Below are 23,957 nucleotides of genomic sequence, written 5' to 3'. Positions count from 1 at the left end.
GAAGGAAAACACATTATAAAAGGCATGAAAAATCCCAAAATTTAGTATCAAAACAAAGTAAAGCAGTATGTATTCCATATTTTTAAATATCTTCAGAATATGCAGTGCTAGATAGGCTGTGTAAGTGTGCTTTTCTAGGGAGTTGGGCTATTCTTTGTGTGGGAGAAATATTTGAGGATCTTACAATTTATTGATTAGAAAAGTTCAGCCTTAGAAGATTGAAGAGTTAAAGAGACCATGTGTATTTCTTACCACCTGGGATCATTCTACCAATGAGACAGTGAAAGAACTACCTATGTAAAGCAGAGAGAGATCATCCTCATTTTGTAAATAAACAACGGAAATATATTTAGAAAGATTAAGTGGTTGATCTGTCATACAGTCAAAGGCAAAAACCTAAGGCTTTTTACTACAAATACAACCTTTTACTTTTATTTATTTATTCATTTTGAATGGTGTTCCAAGGAGGTCATCCACCAGAACAACAGGTATTTAAATAATAAATCACTGCTTGATTCTCCTTCATTGGATTTCAAATAAAATGCACCTGTAAATGAAAAGCGTTACATGGATGACTGGGGTAAGTGCAGTTGCAAATCAGCAGACCAATAATTTAGGAGACATTAGGTTTATTTAATCAAATGTCTAAGTTCTGGTTGTTTTCTTTTTTTGAGAAAAATTTGCTAATTCTCAGTAAGAGCTTGGAGCAAAGAAATTGTGGGAGGCACTGTCTCCAAACCTAAACCCTGAGCCGTATGAGAAAATAGCAGCGTGAGAGAGGGGAGTTTCAGGGTGGGGAAAAGAAGAACAAAAGGAGAGGGAAATGAGGGCTTAAATTCTTCTACCATTAAGGAGCTTTCCAGCTACTGATTCACCTCATTGCCCTCCCCTCACTTCCCACATCAGTTACTCAACAAACATTAGACAATGGCATTTGACCATGACCTTCAACATGCAAGATGCTTGACCATACCAGTTCAAAAATAAAAAACACCCCAAGCTGGGAAACAAGTAGAGGGCAATAACGAGGTCAATGTAACATATCACCTGCAAAGTTCGGGGGGGCAACAGGCTTAGAAAAGATGTGACACTTTTTCTTACTCATTGTGTGGGGCACAGCCAACACTCCTATAACAAAAAAAAAAAAGATTAACAAGAAAAAAGCCTAACACATTTATTTAACCAAAGTTTTGCATGGTTTGGGAAGCTTCCAAAAATGAAGACCCAGGGACAACTAGTGTAAATTCAATGAAGAATGGCTAGCCCCGTCCAAATGTAATTGAAAGGGCAGGCTATAAAGTTAATAGCCTGAGGGGGAAAACCTACTAAAACCTGTCTATTCAGATTCTTGACCTTGTCATAGACTAGAGAAATGGTACACTAGATTTTTTTTCTTTTCCCAAACAAAGGCAAAGTTAGAATAATATTTCTAGGTTTTGTGGCTCTCACTGAGGGGACAGATGTATTAGTTTCTGCTACCCACCTTGAGTTCTGGTTTCTATGCTTACTTTGGGAGAGAAAGAAGGGATGTGAGAGTGGAGAAGAGGAGAAAGTCAGAGAGAGTTTGATTCTGACGCTGCTTCTGAACATTTCCAATCTCCTTTTGTCCAGTTACTCAGATGCTGAAGCACCATATGTCAGGGTATTTTTTTCTGAGCTCTCACAGAACAAAGGGAAACAAGAAGATTTTAGATGAGCACATGGCAAGGACAATGACTTAGAATGAGATGTCTATAAATGAAAGAAGCTATCTAGCCAGCATAATTGAACTTTTGAGAAATGCAAATCCCTAAGAGTATGTTGTTTAAAATAAAAAAATTGAATGAGGATATTAGCTCTAAAACTTGCTCTCAGTTAAATCCCCAGCTTCAACTCTTGTTCCCATTTGATTTTCAGTTTTTTAATTGCCTGACTTTAAGTGCCTACAGTACAAAACCCTGGAAGGCAGGTCATTTTGACTAGGTCTGCCTGCTCTAATGAGCAGAGAGAGGAGAGATTAAATTAAGTGAATAATATTAAATGGATATCTATTACATGCAACGTTAACTTGTGATCTGGGAGGTATAAGGAAATAGTTATAATTATTTAAACTTTTTATGTATTTTAAAATCAAGTATTAATTTAAAGCTTAATGCATATTGGAAGAATCCTTAACTTTTAAAAAGTTTATTTCCTCTGACCCTAATTATAATACATATTGAGTGAGCTTCCCACTGCAGGGACAGGGCCGCAGGGCCAGGGGTTCCGAGCAGGCTGAGGCAGAGTACCCTGCACCTCCAGGTAGGCTTGGGAGCTCCAGGGTCGACTCTGATAGGGATGTCAAAGGAAAATTATGATCTTCTGGATCCTCACAGAATTTGTACCATCATGTGAGGAGAGGAGGTAACCAGTGGGAAAAAGTCTCATTGGGCAAAATTAGAAATCTCAGGTAGAGTGTGGAGCTTCACTATGCTACTTTGGTCACTCACACACTCGACAGCACTGTGCCTATGTGACAATTACCTTAGTCACATTCCACCTAATTTTGCAAGCTTTCTAATTTGGTTTACCTGGATTGGTCACCCAATAAGCTAAGAAGTTACCAGCCGAACTAGGAAGCATGGCGTCTCTCAGGGAATTGCTTTTAAATCACAACATGCTATGGGTTTTTGCCTTCCAAACTTGATCATCTCTTCCAGCTACAAATTCCATGTTTGAAAGGCAATCTTTTGTCATAGGATATTCTTAACTTGCATCAGGACCCAGAGGAAACCCCAAAACTACTGAAATTTCATGCTTGACAATCTTGAAGTTCATCCCGAGTAGCTTCCTCCAAGGTTATGGATTACATTAAAAGAACAAGACTAAATGCTGCCATCAGCATCATTCACGATTATGTGTTACAATGTGTTATGTGACAAGTAGGGTACCTGGCAGCTATATGGCTATTGCGAGTCCTGGGCATTAAACTGGTAATACAGGAAATCATGGAAGAAAATGTTAACTGTGATGCAGATATCATTAGTCTTCAGGAAGTGGAAATAGAGCAATACTTCACTTTCTTTCTGCCAGCATTGAAGGAGTGTGGATAAGGATATTTCTCTCTGAAGTCATGTGCTAAAATCATGTCTGAGCAGGAGAAATCAGGTAGATGGTTGTGCAATATTCTCCAAAACAGAAAAATTTATGTCATTCTAACCAGTGGCAATGGCTAGTGTAGATGGATCTGAAGCTATGCTGATCAAAGTGATGACACTGTGTTCATTGGGACCCACAGAATTCTGATGTGAAACTTATCCAGACCACGATATTTGTCTCAGAGATTAAAAATATTCTGGAAGAAGCCCCAAGTAGGCCTGGCAGCCCAACTGCAGATCCTAATTCAGGTCTTAGGTACTGATTTTAACTCATTGCCAGATTCAAGTGTTGAGGAATATTTCAGCAATCGAGGAGTTGACAACCCTAAAGACTTCAAGGAACTAAGGTAAAATGAATGTCTTATGAACTCCACTGCACTGGAAAGAATGGAAGCTCAGAAAGCAGAATCACACATGGCTTCCAATTTAAGAGTGCCATGAAAATAACTTGATGCCTTTCACCAATTACACCTTTGACTTCACAGGTGTGATTGACCACATTTTCTATTCCAAAACTCAGGAATGTGGTTGGTATCCTGGGGCTGTTAGATCCTCAATGGTTGGTTAAGAACAACATCACTGGGTATCCATACCCTCACATCCCTTCAGATCACTTCTCACTGTTAACACAACTTGAACTCCGCCCTCCAGTCCTGGCTCTTTCCAAGGGTGTTCACCTGCCTAATCCAAGGTAGTGGAGTACTGCCCCATGAAGATGGGGACCTACTGCTATGGACCTCTGCAGTGTTAGTCAAAGTGTGTAGGACTGAAGTATGGCCATCCTTAAGCTGCTTCTGCAGGTTCCTTTCATTATATGTTTCCTATAAGACTGTGCATTTTTGTGATGCTGATATCATTTAGCACTAGGGCTGGAATCAGAATAGTACTGTCTTTCCAAAATTTGTCTTTAACATGTCTTTAAATTGGATTTTCTTTGTAACTATATTTTCAGTATTCCCTGATAAATCACCAATTTGAAGCCCAAAACATTGTATTTGCTGTCTTCAAACACATTTTTGTGAATGGTTTCAAATGTGCCAATTATTGTAGAAAAGGAAATTTTAAAAAACAATAACTATGAGATTTTAAATTGAACAGTGGCATTCCTTAGAGGGAAAACTTTCTTGAATTTCTGTTTTCCTTCATGATAAACTGATTTTGGCTCCTTGAGTTTTTTGCATATTAATAAAGTACATCAGTTTTCTTGATCTTGTACATAAACTACAATGTGGCCTCTAGCTATAAGGAAATTTGAGAAATTAAAAGATGATTAAACAGTATGCCTTCAAAATTAGAGAAGGGCAAGCCATACAAATATTTCATGTGTTTCCCCAAGTAAGTTAAATATCTGTTGGTTTTGATTTTTTCAGGTAACAACAGAAAAAATTGGAAAGAGTGAAAGAATAGTTTTGGGGTAGTAGTTGAAAGCCTTGCATCATTTTTCCCAAATCTAGCTGCCACATGGCCATCACATGATTTTAATCTTTGTTTCTATTGTCTGTCAGGGTTGGATTAAGAAGCTAGTGTTTTATTCCCAACTGTTGATGGCTTCAGATATATTGGGACTTTTATTGTTCTTTTCTTTCTTTTTCTTTTCTTTCTTTTCTTCTCTTTCTTTCTTTCTTTCTTTCTTTCTTTCTTTCTTTCTTTCTTTCTTTCTTTTTCTTTTTGCTTTCCTTCATCCCTCCCTTCCTTGCTCCCTCCCTCCCTCCCTCCCTCCCTTCCTTCCTTCCTTCTTCCTTTCCTTCTTTCCTTCTTTCCTCTTTCTTCCTAGGAGGAGCCATTTGAAAATCAGTGTTTCAAAAGGCAGTGAGCATAACTAGTTGTCTTATGGGGGAAAAGTTGGTTGCCTACTTGATGTTACTTATGGCACAATGACAGAAAAAGTTGTGTCTATGCTTTTAAATTTTTCTTTATCCTGCTTTTTTGCTACTATAAGTATTTTCTGAAATTTATGTTTTAAATTTTTTATGCACTTTACTGTTTCTAGTCTCAAAATATGATATTTTTAAATAAATAAATTTCCCATTATGTGAATGAAATTTTAAAAGAAAATAGCCTATATTTGTGTCTCACTAATATCTAAAGTATTTCAAATTTAAATTATTTAATTAGTTTTAAATATATTCAATTTGTCTCCTTTTTCAAACCTGACATGTTAGGTTGTTTTATTAGTCTTAAATGATCCATTATGTTTGGTCATTTCATACTAATTTCTTGCATAAATCAATCAGGGTATATACGTTAAAATTTCCCTAAGGGGAATTTTAGTGGGATGAGTGTAGTGGCATGATGTAATAAATAACGTCTATGAGATTATTTCGGAAGGGCTTTCTCTAAAGCCTAAAGCCCTATTAAAAGTGCCTAGTGATAGAGACTTTGTTTGCTATCTGTTAGAATTGGAACGCCATTGTAGTTTAGTGAAGTCTGATATTAATAAAATATTCTTTACATATCTTAAAGTATCATAATAAACAAATGAAAACAACTCTTAAAACAACAGATTTTCTACCTGTGCTCTTCTCACATACCTCAGGCATCTAATATCTAGCCGCACAAATGGAAGCATAGTACTAGGAAGTAGAATAGCGTCAAAAACTTAACTTCATGGACATTACATTTTTCATAATCAGCTACTATATTTTATTTTGGGTCATTTATTTTGGGTGGACTTTCTGCTGGCAGTATATGCACTACCAGACCTTTTCCTCCTGTCATATGCACATGTTAATTGGCAATGTGAGAAATATTTCCTCCCACACTTCACTCCCAATATTTTTGAGATGTTGGCATGAAACGGTATTTAAAGTTCACTTGTAGCTGGGCCTGGTGGCGTACGCCTGTAATTCCAGCACTTGGGAGGCTGAGGCAGGAGGATTGTTGCAAGTTCAAGGCCAGCCTGTGCTACAAAGTGAGCTCAAGTCCAGCCTGAACTGTATAGCGAGACCCTGTCTCAAAAAGACAAAAAAATAAAAGAAGTTCACTTGTGATTGTATAGCAACCACAAAGGAGCCCATTTATTAATAAAAACTTTTTAAATAGTTAAATGTAGAGAAAAATTTAAAAATTGGGAAACATTGTAAACAACTTGTTTATTTTGTGTGCCTATGCTTGAGGCACTCTGTTGAAGGAAGGTGTGTACTTGGGTAGCATACACACTTGGGGCATGGGAACCCTAATGTTATACGCATGGTTTCCCTTTAGCCCACTGCCCAAATTTCATACACCCTTCAGCCTCTGTGCCCTTCACAAAGGAGCGTTATCTGTTTTAAGCTGCCAGTTCAGATGATCCTAAGAGCTGCTGTCCTTGGCATTGTCTTATTAAAGTGCATGCCATTTGGGACTTTGGCAGCAGGAAGCTAAAAGGACTCTAATGGGCATTGCTGAAGGCCTGGCTCCCTGGGGACATTCCCCATTTCTGCGTGATCTCAGGACCTATCCACATAGTCTCTTCATCAGCAGTACTGGACATTGTCATGGTAATTTAGGGCTCCAAGGGTCTACAGTGAAAAGCACTAGTTATCTTGACTGGTCCTAGAACTGACATGGTTCACTTCCAAAGCACTCTCACAAAACAGTGGACAAAGTTCTGCAGATTTGAACAAAACCAGCAATCCACAGATCATGAAAGTGTATGATGAGGAAAGGAAGTATCTGGGATTTACATCAAGATAAATAGTGGCAGTACATTCTGAAAAAGCAGTAGATTTCAGGAGGACGATTAAGAGCTCAGGCTCAGTTAGGAATATTTAAATAGATTGTGAGATATATGTGTGACTTCTGTGAAATGATGCAGGTAGACCAGTAAGTATATGGTCCAGCACCATGACAAGCCTGAAATAAGTACATAAATTAGAGAGTTGTTGGATAAAATCATGGGGAAGAATGTTGACTGAGAAGAGGAGAGGACATAGGACTGGGCCATATGGATCTCCAATAATTAGAAGTGAGGAGTCAGAAGTCAGTGAAGGCTAATGAGAAAGACTGAGCAGTGCGGTAGGAACACAACCAGGATTGTAGTATCAGAGGCACAGGAAGAAAGATTTGGGCAAAAATAGAATGATCCATTAATTTGAATCCTGCCTACAGCTTTTTAAAATTGCAGTGGTCACAGATTTGACATAGTGTTAAGCATTCGATATTTACTGAATAAGTGGGTAGCTTTTTATTTTTGAATGCAAGCTCTAGGTCACTAATGGTAACAACTTTAGTCCTTATGTCCTACATCTCCATTTTATATAACAGTACAAAACCTAAGCTTGAGTTACGAAGCCATCTCAGAGGAGATATATAGAGCTTTTTCACTGCAAGGTTGAAGAGCCTTGGCAGGCTGGTTAGCAGTGGGGATGGTAGCGAGGGTGAGCAGCAAGTGCCTGTGTTTCTCTAGTTCAGCCTTCTGTGTATCACACCACATGACTAAAAGTCAGAAGGAGGGCAGCTGGAAAAAGTCACTTAGGAAATAGAATAACATTTGTTCTTGTACTGCTGGTGTTGTCCTCACTGAGGGCTTTCAATAAATGCTGGCAAAAAGCACTGACATTTGAAATACGGATTCGTAATTTAGTATCTATTCATGAAGAAAATTAAACACGATTTAAAAAGAACACTCCTTTTCTGAATAAGCCAGAGCTTTTTAATTCTATTTCAAGAAATTCAAGAAAGTTGGATTGGATAGTACTATGTAGTCTATAGATTAAACAAATGATTCAATGCTTATATTTGTCTTCACACCTTATATTGACAAAACCCCACAAGGCTATTCTCAGTTGCTTTAGGGAAGGAGAGTAATTTTTCTGCTCTGTTCCTCTCATGCAAGAGATATCATTCTTTATTTACAGTTATTGTTTAATAATGATTACAAAATAAATGTTTTAAACATGAGGGTGGCATGCATACAAAAAGTTACATGTATCTTTTCTGCTGACCAGAAACTCTTGCAAATAATTTTACATGTATACTAGGAAAATTTCATTAATGCAAGATTCATCATTCTTTCATTTTCTTTTTTTTATTTTTTAAAAGAGAGTAGTAAAAAAAAAAAAAGAACAATAGCAACATACCAACATCACAGACATAAATAAAACAAAGCAAGAACATTAAAAGTGATACAGAGTTTCAAAACAAAATGATAGGAATTAACAGTGGTTGTTACATTACATATTCATTTTCTAAGATATTAAATTCTCATTTCATATATATGTAAATATATAATATCTTTTATACATCTATTTATAAATTCATCCTCTTTTTAACTATTGTGTTTTAATAGTTTCCTTTGCTTTAGGAATTTAATACTTTGGCTTAGCGGGGTGGTCAATATTTATAAGAGAATTTTTAAATAGCAACTGGAATCTTTATGAAAAACAACAGAGACAAAATTGTTGTTTCAAAGATCAAATTTACACGACTTTATTGCTAATTAGTTGCACTTATTTTTTGGTGAGAGAGGGAGAGAATGGCTTGATAAATGGAAATTACATTTGTAGTCTGAAGATTTGATTTTGAATTTTGTTGGCTCTTGTTCCTATTGTATTGGAGCCCAAGTTTTCTTAGACTTCAGTGTTATTCTACTTTGTTTGATTTTAATCTACTTTTTTTTTAATTTTAAAGAGAGGAAAAAAAACAATAAAAATGATACAGAATTTCAAAATAAGATGACTAGGAAATTAACCATGGTTATTATATTGCATATTGTTATTTTCAACATAGTTGCCCAGATTACAAGATATAGGCATGCAAAGTTGATTAAACAATATAAGCACTACCTGTTCCTTTCAGTGAACTAATAGAAATTAGTAGTACAATTATCTTAGGTATCTTGTGTATATATATATATATATTTTTTTCCCTTCCTTCTTTTCTCCTTTCCCCCATCCCAGCTGTTCTTTCCTTTTGAGCAGTTTCTTTCCCTTTTACAATATCTGTTGTATCTTTTGGATCTCATTTACTCTTTCAGTTTCTTACACTAGGTAGACAATATGATGTTTACACATGTGAGTCTGGTTTATTTCACTTATGAGTATGGTCTCTAGTTGCATCCATTTACCTATAAAAGCCTCAAATTTATCTTTCTTTATAGCTGAGTAATATAATACTCCAGTGTATAAAAATATTACAACTTTTTTACCCATTCCTCAGCTGATGGGCATTTGGGTTATTTCCAAGATTTAGCTATGACAAATTGTGTTGCTATAAACATGGGTGCACATATATCACTGTGATATGATGTTTTCAACTGTTCTGGAAAAATACCTACAAGGGAAATAGCTGTGTTGGATGGAACCTCTAATCCTAGTTTTTGAGGAATCTCCACAATAATTTCCACAGTGGCCGTAACAGTCTACATTCACACCAACACTGGAAAAAGTTCCTTTTTCCCCACAGCCCTGTCAGCATTAGTTACAGTTGATTTCTTAATGATAGTCATTCTTTCTGGAGTGAGATGGAATATCAGCATTCTTTTAATTTGCATTTCTCAAATGACCAATGATGTTGAACATTTTTCCATATATTTATTTGCTGTTTGTATTTCTTCATCTGAGAAATGTGTATTCATTCATTTCAGATGCCCATTTTTGGATTGGGTCTTTGAATTTTGGAGGCCTAATTTTTAAAAATTCTTTGTATGTTCTAGCTAGAAGTCCTTTGTCTGAGGGACAGTTGGCTAAAATTTTTTCCCAATTCGTGGTTTTCTGTTGGTGATTCCTTTTGGTGTGCAAAAACTTTTTAATAAGATGAGATCCCAGTTGTTAATTCTTCAAAATGTTTCCAATGCAGTTTGGTTTTTTTGTTCACGAACTCTCTGCCTACCCCTATGTCTTCAGGATTTCTACCTACTTTCTTTTCCAGTAGATTTAGTGTTTCTGTTTTGATATTTAGACCTTTAATCCATTTTGACTTTAGTTTGGTGGATGGTGATAGACATGTGTCTAGTTTTAGTCTTTGGCATGTGGAAAGCCAGTTTTCCAGCACCGTTTATTCAAGAGGCTATCTTTCTTCCAGTGAACATGTTTGGCCTCTTTGTTAAAGATAAAGTGGCTGAGTGTGTTTGTAGTTATGTCTGCATCCTCTATTCTGTTCCATTTATCATGAGGTCTGCTTTCTGGGCCAGTACCATGCTGATTTTAACACAGTAGCTTTGCGGTATAATTTCAACTCAGGGATTGTGATGCCTCCTTCCTTTCCTTTGTTGCCCAGGATTGCCTTTGCTATTCTAGGTCTCTTCTGGTTCCAGGTGAATTTTAGGAATGTTTTCTCTAGTTCTGTGAGGTCTGCTAATTGTATTTTAATTGAGATTGAATTAAATCTGTACAACAGTTTTGGGGGTACAGCCATTTTCACAGTGTTGGTTCTTCCTATCCATGATCAAGGGATATCTTTTATTTTCTGAAATCTTCTTCTATTTCTTTTTTCAGAGTACTGTAATTTTCACTGTGTAGACCTTTTACTTCCTTTGTTAGATTGATTCCTAAAGATTTCATTTTTTTGGATGTTATTGTGAAGGGTGTTGTTTCCCTAATTTCTCTCTCAGTGAGTTTGTTGTTTGTGTACAGGAATGCTATTGATTTTTTGAGTGTTGACTTTGTATCCAGCTATGTTACAGAATTTGGTTCTTAACTCTAGGAGTCTTTTGGTGGAGTTTTTGGGGTCTTCTTTGTGGAGTATCATGTTCTGAAAATAATGATAATTTAACTTTTTCCTTTCTTATCCTTATGCCTTTCTCTTGTCTAATTGCTCTGGCTAATGTTTCCAGAACTATATTGAATGGAAGTGGTGATAGCGGACATCCTTGTCTTATTCCTGATTTTAGATTGAAAGCTTCCAGTTTTTGCCCATTTAGTATGATGTTAGCTGTTGGTTTGTCATAGATAGGTTTTATCAGATTGAGGTAAAGACCATCTATTCCAATTTGCTCGTCATCCTCTTAGTCTCCAAGTTATCTCTTATAATTCTGAAAAAAACCTCACAAAGGAAACATTGGGGGGATTTATTTATCTTTCCTCAAATCCTTGTTGACTTCATTACACTCTAAAACCTGTAAACAAGCCAGGCGTGGTGGCACATGCCTGTAATGCCAGGACTCAGGAGGCTGATGCAGGAGGATCATTGCAAGTTCGAGACCAGCCTGGGCTACAAAGTGAGCTCAAGGCCAGTCTGAACTGCATAGGGAGACCCTGTCTCAAAAACACCAAAACAAATAAAAATAAAAATAAAACTTGTAAACAGATTTTAATTTTGCCTCTCTCTTCTAGTTATTCTTCAACTAATGGTCAGTCTGATGTAAGCTTGCTTACCATAGTTGGAAGCAACATTTTGGGCCTCAATACTCTTGAGGGTAATATAGTTCACATAGAAGAACTTTTAAATTAGACATTTATAGTATAAAGATTCTGATGCTATTCTTAGCAATTATGTGGCCAGGGAAAACATATTTAGCTTCTCTGAATTTGTGTTTTTCACATATAAATACTAGAAGTAATAATCTTCACTTCACAGTTGTTATGGTCTGTACCTAGATGTCTCTTCAAAGCCTCATGTGCTCATAGATGGGGCTTTTTAGAGCTGGCTGGATCTAGGTGTGTGAATATCAATTAAGGATATATGGTACTAAATTAGTGCACTGATTGGTTTGCATAGTCCTGGGTGTGGCTGATAAGGCCTGTTCTAGGTGTGAGTGTCACCACCCAAAAGGCTTGCAGCCTGCATAGGATAAAGCACAAGGGAGGCTTGTTTTAGTGCTTTCTCCTGCTGCCTTCTTGCCTGTCCCGCCAAGGACTGTTTCTCTTCTGCCATTCTTCCTTGCTGTGCTCCCCTGCCTTGGAGTCAGGGGACTATGGGTGAAACCTCTACGAACTGTGAGCTGAAATAAACCTTTTGTCTAATGCGTGGTGTTGGGTATTTTGTCTCAGCAATTAGAAAAGTAACTAAAATGACTGGGTTATTTGTTTGAAGGTTAAATGAGGATTAAACAAATAATATACATAGACATTTAGCTTAATATCTAAAACATTGCAAATATTTATAGATGGATACTTTTTTCCTTCCCTTATTTCTATGCTTGGATGAGTGTCACCTAAAAGTTCAAGGCTTAGTCCCTAGGATGGCACACTTAGGAAGTGGTGTGAACTTTAGGAGGTTGGACCTAATGTATGGTCCTTAGACCAAAGGGGATTGTGGGACCTGGCTAGTTTCTGTCTCCCTTTGCTTCTTGGGTCATGGGGGGCAGCAATTTGCTTCCGTATGCGCTCCCACTGTGATGTGCTCCCTGGTCAAAGGCTCAAAGCAATGTTCTGACCCACCTTCCCCTGATCTTGGACTGGAAACTCAGAACTGTGAGCCAAAGTAATACTTTTCTCTTTATCGGTATCTTGTTATAGTAATGGAAAGCAGACAAGCACAAGCATTAAGGCAATAGTTAATATTTCATAAATCAAGACTGTGCAAAATAATACAGTGTGGTGATTTTTTTTTTTCCAGGTACCGGGAATCGAACTCACGACCTTGCACTTGCCAGGCAGGCGCTGTGCTGCTCAGCTAAAGCCCCAGCCCCACAATGTGGTGATTTATGTAAAACTCACAGACTATAATGCACTAGAGAAATAACAAAGATAATATTTCTGAAGCATATTTATTAGTTTGATGTGCTAGGCATTGTATTAGATGCTTATGTGTATTGTATCACTCCATATTTATAATAACCAAATTAAGTTAGAACTTTTATTGTGCTTAGTGTATAAATGAGGCTAGGAGAGATTACGTTACTTTTGTCAAGATTAGTGAGAAGCCCATTTTTAAATCCAACTCTGTCCCATTCCATAGCTACAGTTATCAATTTTCCTTCTGTCTAGTATCACAGAACAATTTTTCCTTTTCCTACTTAAGGAAAAATCTCAGTTTTGTAGACTTTTCTGCAGACTCTAGAATCATGTAGCTACTCAGTATATATTTACTGACTAACTGACATTCACACCAATAAAATCTGCTGACATAGTAGTAATGGAGTGACTAACAATACAAAGCCAGGTCCTCTTTAACTTCCAACCACAGAAATGAAAAATAATCAGGATGGGTTAGTACAAATTTAGAGTGACAAGTTCAGAATTTACCCATAACCAGAAGTTTTGACCCATGATCCAGAAACCAGCCCTCATTGCCATCTGTGGCTTGGGACTACGGTGCATTTTTTCCGGGTACTTACATGTGAGTCATCTTACTCAGATTGTAGAAGGAATGTGATTCCAGCCGCTGCAGAGTTGCATCTATAGACAAGTAGCTGAATGTCAGAAAAATACAAGACAAAAGAGAAAGTTAGTAAGGTTGTGAACACCAAATGTTACTTTTTATGCAACTTCTTTGTCAGGGGCTTCCTAGATCATGGAACATACGCAGGCTGCCTACATTCTAGCTAATTATGTGAAAAACTAATTACTACTTTTTTAATAGATCCCATGATGGGTGAACTTTCCCAGTACTTTATGTCTTATTCATCCTAATGTCTCAGTGGTCATTTCCATTACAAGCTTTCTTCCAACTTCCTGGTAAGCTTCAAGTTCCATAGTATATTCTCATCATATCACAAAATTTTCCTTTCAGTAACGACCACAATGCATCCCTCCAGTGATTTGGATATTTGATATATGTTATCTCATTAGATTAAATTCTGTGAGCTCAAGACTTGTGTGTGCTTTTGACCAGTGAATCCTGAGTGATTTGCATAGTTCTTGGTATACAGTAGATGCTTAATAAATGTGTTAAGTGAACAAATGAATGAATGGAGGAATGAATAAATGCATTACTCAAAAATAAAAGCATTAGAACATAACATTAAAATGATTAAAAAGCATTTTAAAGAGAGCATTTAATCACAGAGAATTAGAAGTAACATTTTTAAAGGATGAAGAAAAACATCAAACTTTTCTAGCAGAACTTTCCACAGAGTCATGACCACATAGTCTCTCATGACCTCTCTTCTAGACTTTGAATAAGGTAAAAAAATTTAAGATTCATCTTGGATTTTATAAACAAAAGAGAACTCAAATCAAAGTTTTAAATGCTTAAAGAAAAACACCTACACAGAGCTTGTCAGGAATCAATAAGGAAAAATATTTTAAATAGTTTACTCAAATTCCATCTTATAGGGCCAGGTTTATAGCTCAGTGGCACAGAGCCTGCCTGGCAAGCACAAGGTCATGAGTTCAATTCCCGGTACCGAAAAAAAAAAATCAAATTCCATTTTGTAATAAGAATGACTAATGCAGACAAATTCAGTGACCATTTTATATTGAGAGCCATTTCAATGACATTTGAGAAAGTTAAAGAGTAACAGACGATGTCCAGCTCCAGTCCTAGCAGAGATTCTCAAGCCTGGACACACAATTGAACTACCTAGGGGGCTTTTAAAACATACAGATGTTCAAGATCTGGTCCAAGATAATTAAATCAGATCAAGCACTTGTACTTTTCAAAAGCTTCCTAAGTGATTATAATGTACAGGAAAGGTTGCGAACCACTTTGAATTGAATCTATTAGTAAAATATTTCCATTAACACAATGTTTATAAGAGGGGCATTAATTGTTTCATATTGAATTTTTAAAATCATGTTTATTGTGAGTATTATGATGGCCCTGTGCTTTGATTTTGAATTACCTATTCTTGAAGCAATTGCCTTTTGATTTATCAGGTCTCCCAACTCTTTACCTTGTCTACAGCATTATATAAATGGTTTTGTTCCAGATATTATATCTCTATCATAGAGGGAACAATTCACCACATTTAAAATGAAGTGGTTAACTTATTGTTGAATGGCTGCAGAGGTCGGATCATGGGTGCAAGTAAGTCACCCAGAAGGCAAAGGTCACTTTGAAGGCTGCCCGTTTACTTCCCTAGGTTTGCCTCAGGGCCATGGCTCCAAGTTCTCTACTGAAGTTCTTAGGTAAGTTCTTAGGTTTCTAGATTCTCAAGAATCTAGAAAGATAGTTATTCAGTCCACATCACGGGACTAAAATTTCTTGTTTCTCCAAATTAAGGTCACTGCCTTTCAGGGCTGTTAAAACATAGTCATGGAGGGGGCTGGGGATTCAGCTCAGCAGCACAGCACCTGCCTGGCAAGCGCAAGGTCATGAGTTCAATTCCTGGTACTGGAAAAAAACCAAAAAAAACAAAAAACATAGTCGTGGAGACATGTAGAGACCATTTACTCAGTGGGATAAAGTACTGACATCCTGCTTAGTTTATCCCATTTTTATAACTGGAAAAAAATCAGATAGTGTCTCATTTCAAATCTCTTATCATGTAAATCTTATGTAATTACTATAGTGACTACATCATTTATTGTCCAAAATAAGATATTTTATATTAATATTTATGCTAGAATTAACAGGTGAGAATTTGCACTGTATCAAATGTACCTAGGATCAGCCTGAAAATCTCTCCTTCTGCCCTGAGATATACCATATCTTTATTGTTTATGTACATGTGTTTGTTTTCATTCAACAAATATCCTGTTGATCATTTACTGTATACCAGATGTGTGGCTGGAAATTGGTAAAACAAACTTTTCCCCAGCTTCAAGGAATTCCTGCTAGTGGGGGACACAGGCAAGTAAGTGGGGTTAATATAGCAGGTGTTAATTGCTCTAAAGGGTATAGAAACGACACTCAGAGAATGCACCATTGTCCCCCTTGAAGCCTCAATGGGGCCTTCAAATATTCCTGGGTGTCCTGTATATCTCAGTCAGCCCTTCTCTTACTGCCCATACTTTTGTCTTCAAACCTTATCCTCAAATTTCAAACTGCCAGCTCTAGCTTCAATGTCTTAAGAATTTGTAGAAAAGATTTAAATCTTGAAATAGGAGTGCCTTGAATTCACCACCAATATCATCTTAAGTTACTTGCATCTGTCCTGTCTTTTACTGTAACTTTCTTACTATGATACAAAAAGTGACGATGTTCCTACAGAAGGTCAAGCCTTCTGTTTGGAGTCGATCCACTCTTACCTACACAAGGACCATAGGCTCTTAACATTGTTCTTTTTCCACTCTTAGGTTCTCTCTTTCTGTGCTAGTACCCTTCTCTGGTTCCAGTTACATCCACCTGTTTATGACTCACAAGCCTTTATCTTTTCTCAGGTATCTCCTCTGAGTACTCCATATACACAAATTTTCAATATTCCTTACTCTTATTTTTCTTTTTCCAATATACAGTATTCCTTCCTAAATAGGCATATAATTTACTTGCTTATTGTGTTTTTGATTCATGGCCTGTTTCCTCCCATTTGAATATAACCTCTGTGGGAACATGGAGCTTTTTCCATTTGTTCCCTGTGGGACCCTTAGCTCTTTGAAGAGTGATTGAGCCGTGGTAGAGGGGATATATTTATTTAATGAATAAAAATTATGTCTATGTCATGATGTCCACTGAATATATCTGTACCTCAAAGGGCATACACTCCAAACTGAATTCTTAAGTTACCCCATGCCCCTCCACAGCAAAAGCACAAAAACTTCCCCCTGTATCTCATCGAATGTATTCATCAAAGATACAGATGTCATAATCAGAAATTTGGATGCAATTCTTCCTCGTCTCTCTAAGTCCAAATCAATTAATTTTAAGTCTGTAAATTCTCCCTTAGTTGTTTATACAATCTCTGTATTTTTTTCTTTATTCCACTCAGCCTCCGTTATTCAATTTGGTGTCTCCCTTGGGTGCCGCATCAGCCTCTGCCCTGGCTTCCTGTCTGCCGCCTTGTCTCTGCACTGCGGGCCCCTCTCCAAAGCACAGCGCAGGGCCCGCGTCTGAAACGAAAACGCGATCATTCAGTGGCAGGGTCCTTCCGGACCTTCTTCACGTGATTCACAAGACTCTGCTCTTGTCTACCTGCCAGTTGTTTGCTTGTTTTTGTGGTACTGGGGATTGCCACTAGGGCCTGTGCATACTAGGCCAGTGCTCTGGTGCTGAGCTACAACCCGAGACTTTTGTTTTTGAGTCAAGGTCTGGATAAGTTGCCCAAACTGCCCTTCAATTTCTAACTCTCCTGACCCTGCCCCCATGGTAGCTGGGATTACAGGTCTATGCCACCACACCTGACTTTCTTTTTATAATTTCTTCCTTCCTTCTCCCCTTTCTTCATCCCTTCCTTCCTCCCTTCTGCCTCTTTCTCAGCCTAAACTACAGTCCCAACAAATTTAGTCCAGTTCCTCAGAACTTCAGATTTTTTTCCTCCTGTTTGGAACTATTATTCCCTCATGGTTTTTGCTAGATAATGCAGATCACAGGTTCAGCACCGTTTCTTTCTGGAAGCCTTCTGCAGCCTTCTCCCCGGCTCCTATCCAGGTAATGGGTAATTCAGCCTCTCTTAGGAGTATCTATTATGTTCAGTAACCGACCCCATCACGGCAATCCTGGCTCCCTTAGGAGGGAACGGAGGCTCTCTATCATCCATTGTTATATTTGGAGCATCTTACAAAGTGGTAGGCACCAAGCAGGGGTCAATAAATATTTGTTTCTTTTTTTTCCAAGCAATACTTATTGAATGAAGGAATAGCTAAGCTCTTGGGACATCCACCTGGAGACAAGTGGACAGTTGCTTAAGAGAGGTGAGAGAAAACAAAGCGTTAAAAGGAATTTGAGGTTTTTAGGGTTCAAGATGCTGAACGGTAGGGCAATTAACATGAGGAGCACAGAAGGAACAGTCTGGGCCAACACTATGTGTTTATTTGGGATAAACTGAACTGCAAATGCTCAAGGGACATCAAGTGTTGATATTTGGAAGTTTTCGATGAAGGCTTGAGTTGTCAGGGTGAATCAGGCCTAGAGATGTTTGCTTAGGAATTGGTCGTACTCGGTAAAAGTGAGGACAAAGGAATGGAGGCGCTGACACAAGGAGAGTGGAGTATGTAGGAAACAGGACAAAATACACAGAGGGAGAACTGATACTTAAGGAACTGATATTTAAGGAACTGGCAAAAAAAAAAAGAGAAGTCAGGAACAGAAGACTGGGGAAGAGTTGGGGTGAGAAATGTCAGAGAAACCAAAAAAAGCAAGAATTTGAAAGAAGAAGCACTGGATAACAACATCAAAGACTGCAGGAAAGTCCAATGAGCACGGCCTCTCAGCGCTGCTGGCATTTTGTACTGGTTCTCTATTGGGGGGCCACCCGGTACCCTGCAGGATGCTTGACAGCACCCGTCTCTTCTACCCACTAGACGCCAGTAACGGTTCCTTCTCCAGTTCTGACAAGCAAAAATGTCAAATGTCAGAACTGTCTCGGAGTAAGAACCACTAAAGTGGCAAAATAAACAGTAAATGGCTATGAAATGAATAAACTTAGCCAGGAATTATACGGGTTGCTCCTGGTGGTATTATTTGCTATGTGAGAATTACCTGGGCTGTATGTCAGAATTAATGAAATGAAATAAAGGCCTATTTCATTTCTTAGACACACTATGTGTCAGCTTAACATGGAAGTTCTTGATCTCCTAAATCTGGGTATACAGCAATTCAGTTTTCAAGGCTTACAATTACTTTTAATTCTTTTCATTTCTTTTCTTTTTTTAATGTATAAAAGTCTGAAACCATTGGCTACATTTTGACCAAAGGTGAGTGTTGAGAAATGAGTCAATTGGCAACTAGGACAGGTAGATCGGAGAGCAGCACATACATCTGTTCATGGGAGAAAGGCCATTCTGCCATGTTACAAATACATTAATATAAACCAAGAATGATGAATTCAGGACCAAATCAATTTAAATTTGCTGTAGTTCTTTTTTAAATCTATGAATTAGTAAGTACAGATGAAGCAACATTAGACAAATACCAAGTACATACGATTTTCCAATACATTTAAATATAAATGTCACTAACATTTGCAAGAAGCATAGTAAATATTTTTCTTATCAGAACACATTTCAGAAAATAGCATAACTGCAAACTTCTCATTATACTTAAAAATGACTTACATCCTGGAAATATTGGGCAGATTTGAAAATGCACGACTGGGGATGGCTTTCAGGTGTGTCTCTATGAGCTTCCTAGGAAAATAACAGTGACACAGTTAGAGTTTCCATCACTGGTCTTTTCTAATAACTTACCTTAATTATAAAAGACACGTAAGTGGATGCAATGTAGTCCTTTCATTATACATGGTCAACAAAAATAATACTCAATGAAAAACTGTCATTCATCCTGTGATGGCATGGATTTGTAGATGAAGGCTTTGATCGGAAGGTAAGAAAAGTCAAGAAGGACTTCAGCTTGAGTAGTATCTAAAGGGGACATACTCGGTCTGGCCCACCCACAAAAGCAGGAGGCCTTCTTTCAAAGATTAGTTGAGGTGGACCAGGGTCCAGTTGATCATTATCTCAGTCCTGACTTCCTAGCTCTGGACAAATCCTCATGACTTTGGGATCAATTTGGTTCCCATAAAATGATTGTCTTTGTGGTGGCTTCAGTCATGCAAGGCCTTGCTATTCATGGGACCCAGGTGATTACTGGTTTAGGACAATGGCTGGAGACTTCAAACCATTGCTCCAGGGAGAGGTTCTGAAACTGGACATTCACTGAATGTCCCTGTGAATCTTAGAAATCTCTTTAGTTAGTCTTATCTTGGTGTCCTCCATCTTGAAGAGGGATGAAACAGCTTAGGTGAGTTTAAGGCTAATAGACTTTGTCCTGACATATTTTAGATAGAGACTCCCTATATGACTAATATATTTATATGTAGAGCTGCAAAGAATTTGACCCAGAGTTTTACAAAGTGAAAAGCTTTGTTCTGATTTTAGCTACCTTTTGGGCCTTTGTAGGCCTGAGTAAAGAGTCATGGTTTTTAGCAAAAACCATTTTAAAGTTCCTACCTCAGAATAAAACACAAATTATGCTTTTGATGAGTAATAGGGTGAGGGCCTGGGATTGAGTTTGTCCTTTTTCCCTATGGTGGTCTCTGACTACATCAAAACACACAACTTTTCCTCCCAACAATAAGTATTGAGAGTGAGATTCAGATGCAGAAAACAAATCTTCATCTATGGGGTAATAGTAAACTACTATGCCTAACATCACATTGCATTTGTTATCTGAAGTGTACACAATACATTCCTAAGTATATTACGACTTTTGGACTCATGTCATGCACTTTTCACTAAAAATATCTTGGAATGCTCTCAAGAATATACATTAAGTACCAGTTAAGAGGAATTAAACACGTTTATTTTAAATATTAGAAATTGAGATATTTCAGTGTCACATTTTCCCAAGCAAAGATCTCTTCAACCATTACTAAGATATCATCTATTTGCTGCAGTTTAGAAATAGCTGATTGTTAAAGAGACAAGTTTTCCTGGCTTTTTCTTCAGTCTACCTTTTTGGGTGCAGCTTCAGAAGGCCGAGACTGATTTCCTTATCAAGTAAGGGAGCCTTCGTGCAGTCCCCTGTGCCTCTTCACTGAGTGTTCCTTTCCTGAGTTCCCCTCTTCATGTGGTGACTCTTTGAATAGAATCCTTTGGAGGAAATGTGGTCTATTATCCTAACTCACTTTGCAAAAAGACAGTGCCTTGGAATTACTAATCATCTTTTCTCTTGTCTGTTTTTGTCATTTAACTATTGATAGACATCACCCACTTAGTACACATCTTGTTTATAGACAGTATACTAACATTGTGCGTTTTCCCATCTAGGCTACAGGGCTTTTCCTGCATGACCTATTTCCTTGATCTATGCTTTCTATGGACTGTTCATTTTTGCAGTGCTCAAAATGCATCAGTAATTTGCCTAATCAAAACATCGGCAGGCCAGGTTACTTTATAAAAGGATCTATGAATTTATGTATATGGGAGGGAGACAGGAAGAAGACAAGAGTATATTATCAACTCTTTGCAATCCCCAGGGTTTCACCACAAAGCCCGAAGTTGTTCCAACGTAATTTTAGACATTCAAGTCTCATAACTACCTGTCTTCTCCTGGAGATCTTCCACTCACATTCTCTTAAGTGGGTTGACAGAGAAAAATAAAAGACAGATAATAGGAAGTAAGGAGAGATGTTTCTCAGATCAAAAGGGGATTAAGAGATGGAGTGAGACTGAGGGAGGGCAGGGAAAGAGGATGAAAAAAGGACTTCAAGCGCATTATGCACATGAACCAGCTCCATACAGGGCATGTGAACATTATGTCCTGCAAAACAGGTACTAATAAAAATGAAAAAAAATTGTATGAACCCAGATTCAGGATTCTGAAGTTTAAAAAAATATGAGAAGAGCAAGTCATTCCACTAAAACCTCAGTGTAAAATTGGGCCATGCCAAAGGAAAACAAACAATAAGATACAAATCTCTTGGGTATTACCTGGAAAGATTGAGTTTCTTAAACACAAGATCATTTTACAGAGCTATCCTAAGGCAAAAATCTTGAACACATACTTACCATAATATTGCACACACTGCTTGGAGGTAACAAGGGCCTAAACTATCACTTTCACTGACCAAAATTTTTGGGATTTATCCTGTTTTCAAAAGTAAATACCATATGGAATTAAATAGAAAATTAGAGAAAAATTACAATGATTACTAAGAAGACATATATGGAACAGAACTAGTATATAAATACAATTTCAGTTAAAGGTTCAAATAATGTGCATATTCTTTCCCAAAGTATGAGTTTTTGAAACCTATAATATGTATTTCCTGAAGTCTTTTTCCTACACATACACACGCATACACACACCCGTGTGCGCACACCTATCATTAGATATAGACCAGTACAGAGTATATATTTAAGAATACCCATCTTAATAATACTACAATATGCACAATACACCTTCAACAAAAGGGAAGGGTGGGATGTTGGCCATCCTGGCCTAAGATGAAGAGAAATATCTATTTGCTGGATGGACTTAGTTAATATTGTGGTGATCATAACACAGGCTGAGGCAGAAGACTGATTTTAATAATTTAAATGAAATAGAATGACAGCCAAGCATATAAATTGCCAAATTCAATCCCAATTTAATAATCTATATACAGCGGTACCTCAGCTCACAAACCTAATTCTTTCCACGATTCTGGTTGCAAACTGAAAGGACAAGAACTGAATCAAGTTTCCCCATACGGTCACATTGAACCTAACTACTGAATTTGATTCAGTTCTTGTACAATTCCAGAAAAATGGAAAGAAATGAGCTTGTGAAGCAAGGTACCAGTGTATTTTTGCCAGGGTATATTCATAGTCATATGCATATAACAACAACAAAAATACAAAATTGAGTTTATGCTAGTTTAAATTTCTTTTACTTTCCTTATTTTAAAAAAGTTACCAGTCTGATTAACCTTATTAAAACATTAAATAAATTCATTTATTTCTCTTTAAATGAAAAACAAAAATGATTGGTAAGGACATAGCATCTAGTTGAGTAAATAATGAAGGTATCATATTTATTTACAGATCTTTTGTTCTAACAGCTTTACTATAAGATGACAGGTGAGGAGAACAAGTTATTGTAATATGTGTAATATGTATCATGATGATTTTCAGCTAATCTCAGATACATAATCAATAACCCTTAGCGAGGTTTTGTCCCTCACCTCTGGTTTTTAAGCAATAGCTTTTATTTAGATATATATATAGGGAAAGTATAAGGAGTATAAGTATATATTTGGTACATTTTCAGTAATAAAAACATTCATGTAACCATATCCACACAAAAAAGTGGAACCCAGCATCCCAGAAATCTCCTTGCGACTCCTCTTGGTATTTGTCTTCAGAAGGTAATAAATATTTCTTATGTTGTAGATTAGTTTTTTGTTATTTTGAACTCTTGCACAAGTGTAATGATAAAATAAGCATCCTTTTGTGGCTGGCTGCTCTTTTTTTCTTTTTTTTTTTTTTTTTTTTTTGTCTTTTTGAGACAGGGTCTCTGCAGTTCAGGCTGGTCTTGAGCTCACTTTGTAGCCCAGGCTGTCCTTGAACTCCCAACAATCCTCGATCCTTGGGCCTCAGCCTCCCGAGTGCTGGGATTACAGGCGCGCACCACCACATGCTGTGAGGTTTGCACACAACCGTTTATTCATTGTCATTCTCACCGTTGTAGAGTAGTACATGATAGGATGTATCACTATCCATTTTACTGTTCATGGTAATTTGGGTTGTGTCCTGTTTTTGATAACAGCAAGTAATGTTGTTTGTCTTTTAGCAACATTTATATTTGTTTTTACTCTTTATATACATAGATATGAAATTACTGATAAGAACCTGCCAAATAGTTTTCAAAAATTTTGAATAAACTTTCTCCTTTCACTGAAAATGTATGAGTATTCTGATCATTCCATTAACTCATTGATATTAGTGTACTTTTTTATGGAAAAAAGTAAAAATTTCATAACAAAATAATAGGAGAATAATAATAGTTAATACATCAAGTATTATTATCTTTAAAGTAGTTACTCAGAGTACAAGATAAATTTTTTTGGAAAAAATTCCCCAAATGATATTAGGGCAAACGTTTCTTTTCAATGAACTAAGAGAAACTAGTAGTATAACCATCTTATGTTTTTTTTTTGCCTTTTCCCTTTCTTCCTTTCCTTTTTCCCTCATCCTACTTCTTTTTCCTTTTGAACAATTTCTTCTGATTTCACAACATCTATTGCACATTTTCGACCTTATTTATTCTTTCCGTTTCTCATACCAGGGAGACAATACAATGTTTATACATGAGTCTGATTTATTTCACTTATGAGGATGGTCGTAAGTTGCATCCATTTACTTATAGAAGTCTCAAGTTTATCCTTCTTTATGGCAGAGTAGTACTCCACTGTATAAAAAGACCACATCTTTTTTATACATTTCTCAGTTGATGGGC

The 23,957-nt window shown here is 37.1% G+C and overlaps 1 protein-coding gene and 1 pseudogene across 4 annotated transcripts in view; one reads left to right on the top strand and one right to left on the bottom strand.

The window, feature by feature from the left end:
• The window catches only part of Tshr (thyroid stimulating hormone receptor), a 157,158-nt gene that overhangs the window by 50,825 nt on the left and 82,376 nt on the right, over positions 1-23,957 (bottom strand). For all 4 annotated transcript variants that reach the window (XM_013517233.1, XM_013517232.1, XM_005390232.2 and 1 more), the window contains 2 exons: positions 19,073-19,144; positions 13,315-13,389 (listed from right to left, as the gene is read on the bottom strand). In XM_013517233.1, coding sequence (XP_013372687.1) covers positions 13,315-13,389; positions 19,073-19,144 — 147 coding nt within the window. The remainder of the gene's footprint in view (positions 1-13,314; positions 13,390-19,072; positions 19,145-23,957) is intronic.
• On the top strand, positions 2,317-4,711 carry LOC102025045 (annotated as a pseudogene).

This window comes from Chinchilla lanigera, unplaced genomic scaffold (assembly GCF_000276665.1).
Source record: "Chinchilla lanigera isolate Chin_1 unplaced genomic scaffold, ChiLan1.0 scaffold00037, whole genome shotgun sequence".
Lineage (NCBI taxonomy): Eukaryota > Metazoa > Chordata > Mammalia > Rodentia > Chinchillidae > Chinchilla > Chinchilla lanigera.
Note: the sequence above shows the minus strand (reverse complement) of the source record. Positions and strands in the feature narration are given on the sequence as shown.